General features: G+C 35.9%; 1 protein-coding gene across 1 annotated transcript in view; it reads left to right on the top strand.

Moving 5' to 3' along the window:
- Positions 1-14,532, top strand: part of si:ch211-217a12.1 (alanine aminotransferase 2-like) — a 59,069-nt gene that overhangs the window by 10,258 nt on the left and 34,279 nt on the right. The window contains exons 2-4 of the mRNA XM_042767388.1: positions 5,383-5,563; positions 10,119-10,208; positions 10,297-10,405. Coding sequence (XP_042623322.1) covers positions 5,383-5,563; positions 10,119-10,208; positions 10,297-10,405 — 380 coding nt within the window. The remainder of the gene's footprint in view (positions 1-5,382; positions 5,564-10,118; positions 10,209-10,296; positions 10,406-14,532) is intronic.

The following is a 14,532-nucleotide window of genomic DNA, read 5'->3' on the forward strand; positions in this document are numbered from 1 at the left end:
AATGAGGACCTAAGCATGGCAGGGAGCATCAGACCACCTGCAACAATAAAAAATAAAAATACATTTGTAATATGCTTTTTGTCAAAATGGCTGAAAAATCATAAAAACAATCACTAGTAGTTTAATTGTTTATCACTTTTGACCAATAGGTAGCACTGTTCCCAGATTAATGTAGTGTGGGGAAGTTGTGGCCTAATGGTTAGAGAGTTCCTAAGGGTTGTGAGTTCAAGTCTCGGGCCGGCAGGAATTGTAGGTGGGGGGAGTGAATGTATAACGCTCTCTCCATCCTCAATACCACAACTCAGATGCCCTTGAGCAAGGCACCGAACCCCCAACTGCTCCCCGGGCGCCGCAGCATAAATGGCTGCCCACTGCTCCGGGTGTGTGTTCACGATGTGTGTGTGTTCACTGCTGTGTGTGTGCACTTTGGATGGGTTAAAAGCAGAGCACAAATTCCGAGTATGGGCTACCATACTTGGCTGTATGTCACTTCACTTTCACTTTTTCAGTGTGATGTGACAAAGAGTAGTGTTAAATAGCTGGGTACCTTGTGCAGGTACCCTTAGGTCATGGTTGTCATAACACCAAGTTTTGTCTGAATTGGCTAAAGCGCTGATTTGGTTTTCACAAAAATGGGACCAATGGTCTAGGAAGAGTTTGAAAAAAGTTGGTTTTTCAAAAAAATGGCAGGAACAATTTTATGATGGAAAATTGACGACATCAACATGACATCTTAGGGTACAAATCAAATCATCTTGAGCCAAAGAAATCAGAAGAAAAAATTAAGATGTTTATTTCTAGCCCTTATTATTAACATAAACAATGTTTGGACAGTTAGTGGTGCAAGAGGGTTTGAGTTAAAGACTCCAAATCAGAGCTGACCTTGACCAACTTGGTGGCCTAGGCAAGATTTTAGCTGCATCGCAGCCAATTCCACCACTGATCATTCACACAGAAACTGCATAGTTTTATGGGATAAAACAAATGAAACAATATAAAAATTAAAAAAAAAACTATTGTTTAGACAAGATGTTTATTTGCTCTATTACAGGCTGAACTGTAAAATCTGAACTATGATCCAAACAAAGATGCTACATACATGTACAAACGGGGCTATAATAATATGTGAGCAGTGTTTTTGTGTTTTTGAGAAAAAAAAATGTTATGCATGGTTAGTGAAAAAACTAAAAATGTTAAATCACTTGAATAAGGCAATAAAACACATACAGAACATTGGTTCCCTGGACTTTTGAGAACTGGAGCTTGTAGCCTAGAATTTTTCTTTCTAAATGATGTGAAAATCATCTTGTTTACTCACTTACAGTTGTTCAGTTGCTTTGACGCAATCTTTTTTGTTTAAAGTGCTTTATAAATAAAGATGACTTGACTTGACTTGACTTGAAGAAAACAATATATTGATTTAAATTTTTAAGACACTTTTTGTTGGTAAAAGTCATATGCGAGTAGGTGTCAACTATCATGAATATCATTGTGATTCACACCTGAGAAGACAAAGGCCTGCATAATGAGCTGCATAATGAGCCATTCAGTCAGCTGTGTGACTGAGAGGGAAGAGTTACAAGAAAGAATGTAAGGACAAAATAAATGTATATAATTTTATGTTTGTAGTTTATTTAGAATATATTTAATTATCCCACAACATAATTTAATATTCACTTGTGAGTGCAGTTAAACAGTTTATTAGGAACAATCAAAGCTGACTTTCAAACCGAATTTTTAGCATTATTACTCCAGTCACACGATCCTTCAGAAATCCTTATAACAATCTTATTTTCTACAAAAAAACATTTATTGTTATTATTATCATTATTATTATTATTATTATTAATGTTGAAAAGAGCTGAGAATATTTTTTCAGGTTTTTTGGGGGGATAAATTGAAAGAACAGCATTGTTTGTTACATCTGTTACATTTACATTTATTTGTTTCATTTATATTATTTACATCAAGCTTTTGAATGGTATAGTAGTGTATATTGTTATTGAAACTTCATAATGTTTCACTTGATTATACATTTAGTCAGGAATTATAGTTTGGAAAAAGTCTAACTAGTAAAATGTTTACACGTAATGTGAAAACTACAAGTATATAAATAAATAAAAAGAGACTTACTCATGTTTATGATCTCTGCTGAATAAAGTGCTTCATTCTTTTTTTTCTGAGGAAATCCAAATCTCAAATCCTCAACCACATCACATCTTTTTGGGGTGAATTATGGCTTATTCCTCTCATCGCGAAGCAAACAGTAAAATAAAATAAAAACCTCGAAGAACAATCTCGCTGCGTTGTCTTCTGTTGTGTGGGCGTATTCAAGCCGCACGCTTCAGTGAAACATTTGAATCTCAATAGCGCGCTCGGCGCGGGGGCGTGGTCGCATTAGAAGATAATGAAGGGAGACGTGAAAATCGGACATCGCGTTGTTTTCATATGGATTACTTTATCACAGAATATTTGTTTTCAGCAGCACTTGTTTAGTTTAAAAGTACACATGTCAGGCTTTCTATAGATATCTCTCGCATGTCTCTGTGTTGAGTATACTGAGCATAGACGTTGGAACAGGGGGGGCGGGGAGGGCGGCCGCCCCCCCCTCTCTTCCCCACCCCACCCCTCTAGGGGTCAGCCAGCTGTTTTTTTTTCGTTGTTTTTGTTTTCCGTATATATATATATATATATATATATATATATATATATATATATAGAATCTGAATTAAAATGTGTTTTGATTTAAGCCTACATTTCAAAATTTTGTGTCATAAAATTATATCGCGCATACAGCTCAACTAACGCGATCGTTATAAAGGTGTTTCAACAACAATACACTTCCACTTGCATGTATTTGACAATCGGAATATCAGATATTTCATGCCATAGCTAACACATTTGTGAATATTCTGAATAAAAAAGGAAAAATTACATAAAAGCAGATCATCATTCATTTCAGGGGTACTATTTAATTACCATTTGTGCATTTCATTCATTGCGCCTTGACACCAGTTCAAAACTGAGTCCCAAAAGTCCGCGTAAGAAGCATAACACGTAGGCTACAGACTCCATGTAGGCATATGATTCGCTCTTTTGTTGTTCTGTTTTCTTTCAGGATCAAAAATACAACAAATGAAAGCGTTTATCTGTATTTCCGACTGATGAGAACTATGCATATACATTCATAAATCAGTCGATTTTTGTATTTTATTATGAGATATTTTATTCTAATTTGATCAGTGATTCAAGCACTGATGGACCAAAGAGCGCGCATTTCGACATTTGCAGTAAAAACTTGAAATATAAATTCTCAGAAAATGCATTTAATACCAATATATTGAAACGTCTGTTTATATACTCTATTAATAAAGGAGTCCAGACATTGGAAAAATATCAGTCCACATGCGTTTTATATTTAATATGAGGGAAATAGACATGCATGCATGCGTGACACAAAAAAATCTTTAACTTTTAGGTAGCAAAATATTTTTTAGTAATTCTGTCAATTACACTAAGGTTATTACATTGTCTGCTATATATTTGCTTCTTATTTATTAAATATGGGCAATTGATTGATAAAAAAATTGATCAAAATTAAGATACAATTTATACAAAACGAATATCTTTTAAAAAGAGTTTTCTATAAAACAAAACTTAATGAAGTCGTCAAAATCATGTTTTACCAAAAACAGCGCCGTTGCTAGGAGGGCGCCAGCGCCTCTGCCTTTCAGCGCCTATGCCTCGCGAGTGGATGATAGGCTACCCCTGAAGACGCCTAGCAATGGTATACCTTTAGTGGCTTTAGTTAAGTTATACCTGAAGAGTCTTCGTAGCGCGCTAAGAGACAATGTTATCGGGAAACGCAGCCCAGGTATGATGCGTTTTAATGCGTAATGGAGATTCCAAAGCGCTCTTCTTTGGTCAGAACCTTGGAGAGCGATCGCGGATAGGTCTGTCCTATGCACCGAAACTTTTAACAATGCAACAAAATATTTAAAGAGCATCAAGCTATTAAAATCTATATTATGTATACGCACAGATAATATAACAGTAATAAATAGCCTTGTTATATACTATAACAGGCTATTTATTAGGTTAAGCAGTGATTGGATAAAGGTTTTTTTTTTTTTTTTTTTAATTTAACATTTTTAATTTAAGGCCCACCCACGATTGGTCTGGCCCATCCAAAACCGGAATCCTGGCGCCGTGCCTGGGCCACACTGAGCTGTGCGTAACGGCCACAGACGTGAAGTGAACGAGACAGAGGCTGTCCTGTACTGTCTGAAATGGTTAACTCTGTGGCGATGCATGTGCAAAACAGATTTAACTAATCATAAAGTCAATCAGGATACATAACACAGCCTGCTATAGGCCTACACTAACACTCCCCCCCCCCCACACCCCCAAAGAATCCCGCCCCCCCTCTCACAATATAGTTCCCACGTCCCTGATACTGAGTTACAGTTGATTTTAATGACGCGTTTGTAAATGAAGATCAGCGCAGACAAAGGCTTCAGACAGCACTCCTTGTTTGTTATCTTTATTTTATAAGTGCACAAAGTTTTGTTGTTATTATGTCTGTATACAAAAAAGTAGACCCTTTACAGATTCGATTGATGTATTGCTCTTATCTGTACGATCAAAACTGAAAGTGTAATTTAAGTTATTTTCGGGGTTATCAGGAGAAAATGCCACATAACGCGTATACGCGTTAATCGACTTCAGAGGGTTAAATTATACTGTATAATTTCAACATTATAAGCAAAATCAGAATGTTCTAACTTTAGCTTTGTAAAATTATGCTACATAAAAAAATCTGCACTATACAAAAACAGCAGACGGAATGAATGAGAACGCAGAGTCACTCTTTGACACTGACAGCAGGCACTCATGGAACATACAGCGCTTCCTTAGTTACCACTGTAAACAAAGCAGCGCTGTGCTTATACACAGCATTTTAATAAGCATTATACAGAGGTAAGATGAAAAAATTGCCATCTAAACGTTTCTGATGAATATTCAGATACATTAATATAAATCCCATCCCCAATTTAATATTTAGGATTTTCATCCAATTTCGCACGTCTTCAGCGTCTCTGACCTCTGTTAACGGTAATGGCAGCCTTTGCGATAAAACTATGCATTAAGCCATATTTATTTTGATTTGTCATGCAGCCATAATAAAAATGGATTTAAAAAAAAAAAAAAAAAAAAAAAACTCTATTGGGCGCACATATGGATGCACGGCACCCCTAGCATTTGCCAACTCCGCCTAGTGATTTGAGCCCTGCCCCAAATTTGCGATGGTTAATGTTCAAACTGTCCTTTATCTATGTGCCAGATTTTATATATATTGCACGTCTGTTCTGTTATCTCCAGGTTTACACCAGAAATTCTCAGAAAAGGAATACACGGAGATACAATGACTGAGAACGGCTGTGAATACCGTGAGAGGGTGCTGACGATGGACACGATGAACCCGAACGTTAAACGGGTGGAATACGCTGTACGGGGTCCCATAGTCCAGAGGGCAGTTCAGATCGAAAGAGAACTCAAGATGGTGAGTGTCAGTTCATCTACTCATAAAATCATAAAATCTTTTAGGCGGTCAGAAACTTCCACGCAAGGCAATCAGATAGCACATTTTTTATTTATTTATTAGTTTTATTTATTTATTTATTTTTTTAAGTTGCTTTTAAAGGTCGACGCGCTGTCTTATTAAATACTAGTATACTGCATCCTTCTGTTTCTATTCCAAACAGCATGGAAACATTATAATGGCATATACAGCAGTAAGCATTTCATATAGTAGCCTAGTAGGCTAGGCTATATTGTTTCCGTATAATCTGCATTGTGGCAGCTTTAGTTTAGGCCTACATAGTTATCATCACAGAAATATTAATAATTATATAATAACTAATTATTATTATTTCAGCTAACTTTGGATTAGTGTTAACAGTAAGCATGTATGAATCCAGTGTTTGTATAACATCATGTAAGAACAAAATGCAGCCTAAAAGAGCTTTGAAAGAAATATGTGCATTTGCCTATTGAAAAATATGATTTGTAGTCACTAAATATAACTTTATTTGTTTTAAGATTATTAGACATTGTGGTGCCTCAAAAAATCTGTGTGTGAAGTCGCTAACTGGCAGGGGCCACCTTAAGTTTCAGACACAGAAAATAAGTCAAGAAAGAGATACTACTTCTAGTTCAGTTTTCATACTGGAAATGCAAGGCTGAATGCATTGTATTGTGGAATAGAGTATTCCATGCTATGAGCTCTGTTGTGTATAACACATTTGGACAAATGTAACTCAGTCATCTTTAACGTTCATCTCAATGTCAACAAAATGTACTTATCACTATTATACATCATAACAACAGTTACTACCAAATCTGCATAACACAGAAAACAGATAAACACAGATAGAAATGAGCTAGATAACACTAAAGTGATGATGGCTGTGTCTTAAAACTTGGTGAGCTGCCTATACCTGAGTCTTACCTGAGATCTCAACACAATCAAGCTTTAAAAAAGTTAGATACTGTGGTGGTACGATAGTGGTAATGCCATTGATCTTGATACTGTACTGTATGTAGCTTACTGTGCCCTGGTGACAACTAAACCATGCATTTACTTTATTTTACATTACTACTGTACAGATAATCCATATATTGTCTTCACTGTCTTCTTGTTTCATCAGTAAAATTGTCTCTATCTGCATTTTTTATACAGCGATAGCTTGTTTTGTTCATGCTTACAGCCATACCACCCTAGCGCGCCCAATCTTCATTCTTAAAAATAAAGGTGCTTAAAAGGTTCTTCACAGCAATGCCATAGAAGAACCATTCTTGGTTCCACAAAGAACCATTTGGTCAAAGGTTCTTTAAAGAACCATCTCTTTCTTAAGGTGCGTTCCAATTGACAGGGACCCTACGCAGTGTTCACTGCTCCCTACTCCCTAAGCACGGGATATCCGTTGAAGTGGACTTCACTGACAACAATCGCTCATTTGGAACACCCTGGAACGTTATCAAAGAAAGGCAACGATGGGGTCACGCAGATTATTATATAATATAAATAAATATTGTAATTTATTTTATTTCAAATTTAAATACATATAAAATACATTTACAATTATGTCTCTAATAAATATAGTCAAAATGTATATGTTAAGACTGTTAACAGATTGTTGTGGTCTCAACTGGTGCGCTTTCTTTCCCATGCGCAGCATCAAAGTTAACTCTCCTGAAGTAAATATTTATATGTTAAGGATGTTAAGCTCTTTCTCCATGGTGTTACTTAGTTTCACCTATTCATACAATACAAAGTGCAAATGTAACGTTCATCTCCATAACCATTCATAAATACTCTTATTTGTTTAATAACAACATTTATTGCAACCCCTGAGTAGTTTTTATTAACTGGCTCTATATCATTTGCTGAACTATTTACTCATATTCACTCAGCAATCATTAATTTCCCTCACATTACCACATCATGAGAAATTAATTAAAAACAGCATTTCTTCCTAGTAGAGATGCAAGTTGTTGTTTTTTCCAAGAAGAAATTAAACAGCAACAATTATATTTTATTATATATTTGAAGTCTATATGTATATTATAATAAATAAATATTTACAGTGCCCTCTGGTATGAATGAAACATACATTACACATGTTTAGCAGTCAGAAATGCTGACATCACACTATTTTGGGTTAAAATAGGAAAAGTAAAATTTCTCTTTAAAGAAACTTGAAGTAAACATATGAGAATCCATAAGTAAAGGGCTTTGATGAGAAGTGTACGGGAGTGTTTTTCTTATGCTCAAGTGGATCATATTTCATATTAAAGTTATAGACTTTGAATATGGTAAAAATTTAATTAATATATACCACCATACTGTTTCCAGTTGATTGATTATATTAAGAATTGTAAAACAAATTTTGTATGAAATATGCAAAAGCATTGGAAGTATCAACAAATTATTATTATGTAATTTTATTAAATACTCTATTTTTGTTTTATATATTTTTTTGCTTAATAGTTCTATTTAGTAATAGTAATATTTTGTGATTATATAATAAAAAACAATTATTACTTGTATTATTATTATTATTATTATTATATAATCAGAGCATCTAAATTAAAATTTTTTTAGCACATTAAGTGGTTATGAAAGCATTAGTGTTGTACCTATAAGTTGTTGTTCACTTTCTAAATTTTATTATCTTGTTTCATTATGTTGCTTAGAAAGGTTTGTGTCATGTTCCTCCAGTGTTCTAGAAAGCAAATATTCTGTACAGTTTGTTTTTGTTGGCTGTCCACTGTCAGACAGTTTCTCACAGATGATGATCTCTTATCTGCTGCATGCACATTTTCTCTACATGACGCCTCCTGCTTCTTACATATTTTAGTTATTTTTTTTAAAAACATCTTGAGAGATTATTAAACATCAAAAAGCTGAACTTAACTGCACTTAATAGTAAATTAATATTATAATAGTATCTTTTATGAAAAATATGAGGAACATTCATAATGCCTTTATACACATCACAATTTATGGTTAAACTTTGTCATTATAATTTTAACAATATTAGATCATTTAGATCAATGAAGAGTTGTCTAATCTGGTTAGCAGAGTTCCAAAGAATTAAATACACATCAAAGAAATGCAATGAAATGCATTGTTGTTGTCCACCTGGAAAGTGTAATAATGAAGTTAACAGAGTGAGCTGCTGCAGGAATCCAAGTTGTCCTAAACATAAAACATGCTTCAAACTAACTCATACAGTTTAAAGAGGCTTGCCCTCCTGTCAGCTGCATGTGCTGATAAATGCATTTGAGATCTTTTTTTTTTTCTCATTGGATAACTTACATCTTATGGTTACATCCTTATCTGTAAATGTTAGAAATGCACGTGAGTACTTCCATGTTGCATAAAGGTTTGTCTAGGCAGCAAGTCTTCATTAAACTTCAAAGACTTCACGGAATGAGCACTAAGTGTGTGCATATGCATTAAACAGACAGAGCACAACAGACTAAAATATCAATTTTTCTAAAATATTGTGTATCCAAAAGTGGAAGTATTTCAAAACTCTTCCCTCAGTAACAACAGTGCCATAAACTGCAGTATGAAGAGAATGTTGCAGTCAGTTGCAGCCAGGAGCATTTCTAGCGTTTTATCAGTACTGGGGCATAGACTTCCCATGAAAACCTTTCACCATATTTTAATATTCTTTTATGATATTGTTATGGATACTGTCCCTTTTTTTTTTTAGAATACTGTATTTTTAAGATATTTTTTTTTATAAAATCCAAATAAGCTTTACAGATCTTTATTGGAAAGGGTTTAAACCATATAGAATTATTGCACATGCACCTGTGGAACAGTCCAGACATTTTCGGATTTACAGGTGGTAGACACTTAAGGTGTGGACTGAAAGATGTTTACCAGCCAGAGTGAACTTTTCTTGAAAGTTTGGCATGCTATTTCGAAATGACATCACATTATTTCGGTCTTTAATTTCACTTGAAGTAAATTGGGCCCTTAAAGTTGTTAGGTACTTTTTCAACATGACAGTGGCTCAAGGTGAAAATCCTGCTGTAGACAAATATTTAACCTGACCTAATCACAGTTGAGCACCTGTGAGGGAATTTTGTGGAGTCAAGTTGAGCAACACCCTCCATGAAACATCAGGGTACTCAAGGAGATTGACCTCCAGGATATGTGACAATTTGCTGTGAACTTGTACACTTGTACTTGTACCCTAAAGGGTCAGAGCAGTATACAGTACTTAGTTATGTACTGTATGTAATATAAAGTTATGGAGAACATACTACATAAAACATTACGCGTTTGTTGAATTTAATCAAGGGTTTACTCATTTTTGTAACCCTTCTTTTAAGCAAATTTGTCTAATTTACTTATTTACAGAAACTGGTGAAAAAAATATAATGAGCTCTTTTAAGGAATAGTTGGATGAAAATGATCTAATTATTTAAGAAGCGCTGTTATAAATTTTCTGTTCTTTTTCCTATTTCTTTCTTTCTTTAATTCTCTTTGTTTTCCTACCTTTCCTAATTTCTCATTAACTGCTCCGTCAATGTAGGGAATAAAAAAGCCATTCACAGAGGTCATTAGAGCCAACATCGGTGACTGCCATGCTATGGGCCAGAAACCCATCACCTTCTTCAGACAGGTGTGTTTACAAGATATTTTGCATGTCATGCTATATTTTGAGCAGTAGTTTTTGTACATACTGTACACATGCTCCATTTATTTGTCAGGTCTTGGCATTGTGCTCTTATCCAGATCTTCTTGAAGATGGCAAATTTCCAGAAGATGCCAAAAGTAGAGCTCGCCGCATTCTCCAAGCGTGTGGTGGAGGAAGTCTCGGTACAGGAAAATCTTTTCAGTTAGATTGAATTAGATACTTCAAGGAAACATGAAATCAAATTGAGCATCTACTTTAAGGCACATTATGTAAGATTTTTTTATTAAAATATCCCAAAACCACTAGAACGGTGTTATATATTTTGCTGACTTGTGTACTTACATTATTCCAAATGTTTTGAATAATGTTTAAATCCAGAGAAATAAGCAATTTTTAGTCAAATCAAATCAAGTCAAGTCAAGTCACCTTTATTTATATAGTGCTTTAAACAAAAAAGAATGCGTCAAAGCAACTGAACAACATTAATTAGGAAAACAGTGTGTCAATAATGCAAAATGACAGTTAAAGGCAGTTCATCATTGAATTTGGTGATGTCATCATGCAGCTCAGTTCAGTTTAAACAGTATCTGTGCAATAATTTGCAATCAAGTCAACGATATCGCTGTAAATGAAATGTCCCCAACTAAGCAAGCCAGAGGCGACAGCGGCAAGGAACCAAAACTCCTTCGATGACAGAATGGAGAAAAAACCTTGGGAGAAACCAGGCTCAGTCGGGGGGCCAATTCTCCTCTGACCAGACGAAACCAGTAGTTCAATTCCAGGCTGCAGCAAAGTCAGATTGTGCAGAAGAATCATCTGTTTCCTGTGGTCTTGTCCCGGTGGTCGTCTGAGACAAGGTCTTTACAGGGGATCTGTCTCTGGGGCTCTAGTTGTCCTAGTCTCCGCTGTCTTTCAGGGCTGTAGAGATCCTTTCTAGGTGCTGATCCACCATCTGGGCTGGATACGTACTGGATCCGGGTGACTGCAGTGATCCTCTGACTTGGATACAGACTGGATCTGGTGCCTACTGTGACCTCGGAATAAGAGAGAAACAGACTAATATTAGCGCAGATGCCATTCGTCTAATGATGTAGCAAGTACATCAGGTGTTATGGGAAGTGTTCCCGGTTCCGGTTTACCTAATTAATGCAACCTGAAAATCCTTTAACGGATTTGGATATTAGAAGTAAGGGTGTAAATCGGATGGTTCGTCATGATACGATAAGATTTCGATTCTCATACCCAGCGATACGATATTTTCCGATACCTCAAAAAATTCTACGATACGATTATGATTCGATTCAATACAGGAGTATATCGATCGATATATCGATAATATGATCGATATATTTCGATATCTTTTATATCTATTTTAAACAACCATCTACATTTTTATTAACTCACAAATGCAACCAAAATATATAACAAGAACATTTATCTGAAAATTTACATTCTCAGTTGGGACATTCACAACAAAAAAAATAGGCCTACACATTTTTTTTTTAATAATAAAGAACATAAATTAAAAATAAAATAAAATAAAATTGGAAAAACAATTCTGGCTGCTACTATGGGCTCAGTGCTAAAATCTTTTCTACAGATAACCAAATTACAAGCAATAGCAGAAAATAACTACAATACAACAAAGAAACAAGTTCAATAAACAGTGCTTTTCAGGTTTTTCAGCTCTCAGTTTACGCTACAGAAATGTAATAGGCTAATCAAATGTAAAATAACTGCACAGTCTTCACTCTATAAATTAAATATAGATTAATTATTTCTGATGTTATAACGGTTATTTAGTCAGGAGAAGTGAGCACTTGTATTTTTCTTTGACAGCATTAGATTTATTATTAGTTTGCTTTCACTTTAAGAACGAAGCACGGATTTAATATACTGATACACACGCCTTTTCTTTCTCAACTGTTTACGTAAAGACATATGCCTAACGACTGTGTTTACTAGGATATTCATCAAAATGCGCATTTTGATTAAATTTTGTCTGTATTTATTCATCCATGCACAAAAAAGCGGAAGAGAGCTCGATTTAGTATTCGCGCGGTGCGGTTGTCTGTGTGCTCGCGCTTTAGATGTGTGTGCTGAAAACTTCGCACACACAGCGCTCGACTGTTCCACCAACAATCCCGAGCATCTTTAATGCTTCACCTTGTGCCTTTGGGCAAGGGCAGTCCTTATATCGAGTCCTGATCGAGCGGCAACCTCCCGCTCTCTCTCGTGAAGCCAACAAGGAAGTGACTAAAACTGCAATTCATTGACTGGCCGCTTGAGGCTGGCTGCAAAAGGGAGTCAGTCCCATAGACTTCCCATGTTAAAATGCCCAACTTTACAGCAGAAAAAAACATGTTTACAGCCTGGTTCAAAAAATGATTTTGGTCTATATGGCTAATTTTGCCCTTCATGATAACTGTGAGGGGGGTGAATTTTTTTATAACTCATCCGTTTCAATTATATTAAGCCTTAAAGTTCTGCATAATTAAGGGCGTGGCCACTTGAGTGACAGGTGGATTGCCGCTGCTGACAATGCCGTCGCGCTAGCTGGGCGTGGCTTCACCAACCAGCTCCCGCCTTTTTGCCCATTTTCGATTATCCGGGAGAGTCGCGCGGTGACGCGTGGCCAAGATGGCGATGGCCCGCTCTGCACACTTTGAGCTTCAAAACCGCTATTGAGGAGTCTATGGGTGACGTCACGGACACTACGTCCATATTTTTTTACAGTCTATGGTCCTGATACGCGAGTTTGAGCGAGAATGCACGCATTGGCGGTAATGCATAGACGGACATTATGTGAAAATGTGGACAGTGCCAAATACGGTGCCTATTTGTAATACAGATATCGATATTTTACATGTGGCATCGATGCATCGTATCGTCAGACATCGTATCGATGTATCGATCCATATCGATGAATCTTAACACCCCTAATTAGAAGCATATTAGTGTGTTATGTGTTAGCTAGGTTAAAGAGATGGGCCTTTAATCTAGATTTAAACGGCAAGAGTGTGTCTGCCTCCCGAACAATGTTAGGTAGGTTATTCCAGAGTTTAGGCGCTAAATAGGAGAAGGATCTGCCGCCCGCAGTTGACTTTGATATTCTAGGTATTATCAAATTGCCAGAGTTTTGAGAACGCAGCGGACGTGGAGGACTATAATGTAACAAGAGCTCGTTCAAATACTGAGTTGCTAAGCCATTCAGGGCTTTATAAGTAATAAGCAAGATTTTAAAATCTATACGATGTTCGATAGGGAGCCAGTGCAGTGTTGCCAGGACCGGGCTAATATGATCATATTTCCTGGTTCTAGTAAGAACTCTAGCTGCTGCATTTTGGACTGACTGGAGTTTGTTTACTAAGCGTGCAGAACAACCACCCAATAAAGCATTACAATAATCTTACCTTGAGGTCATAAACTCATGGATTAACATTACTGCATTTGACATTGAGAGCATAGGCCGTAATTTAGATATATTTTTGTGATGGAAAAATGCAGTTTTACAAATGCTAGAAACGTGGAAAGGTTGCTATCAAATAGCACACCTAGGTTCCTAACTGATGATGAAGAATTGACAGAGCAGCCATCAAGTCTTAGACAGCGTTTTAGGTTATTACATGCAGAGCTTTTAGGTCCTATAATTAACACCTCTGTTTTTTCAGAATTTAGCAGTAAGAAATTACTCGTCATCCAGTTTTTTATATCAACTAAGCATTCTGTTAGTTTTAACTAGTGTAATGGACCGTGTCCATAGTGTCATTGTGTCACCTGCCAATGACGTCATACATCCTCGATTTTTCCGGTTTTATTTTGTTGAAAACATGGAAACCCCAAAAAACATTTTAATATGTTATGCATTTTATTAGACAGGTGACGAACGCACAGAGTAGCATTATAACAGAACTTTCAATACACTCAAATGTATCTAGTATAAAAAAATGCTGTTTTACCCCACATAAGCATGACCAGAAGAAGCGGAAATGGTCGACTGTGGCATAATAAAAGCTCTGCTGCTATTCTGCTCCCACAAATTTTAGCCCTGTAAGGTCCACGCACTTGGTCCAATGGAGGTATCCAGTGCTGGCTGAAAGTTTCTTGCATGTTCGGTCTTTTCAGCATGCAAAGTTATTCAATTTAAATTCAATTCTAATCTGACTCAATTTTATTATCTAATCTGACTCCATTTTAATATGACCTCATATTTAGGTTGAAAGGCAAATTGGTTGTTTGTCTGTCTCTAATTATTATTATTATTCTTCTGACATTTGTTTATTCTAGTTAACTCTTTACTTTAAATTTA

The sequence above is a fragment of the Cyprinus carpio genome, chromosome A12 (assembly GCF_018340385.1).
Source record: "Cyprinus carpio isolate SPL01 chromosome A12, ASM1834038v1, whole genome shotgun sequence".
NCBI classification, from domain to species: domain Eukaryota; kingdom Metazoa; phylum Chordata; class Actinopteri; order Cypriniformes; family Cyprinidae; genus Cyprinus; species Cyprinus carpio.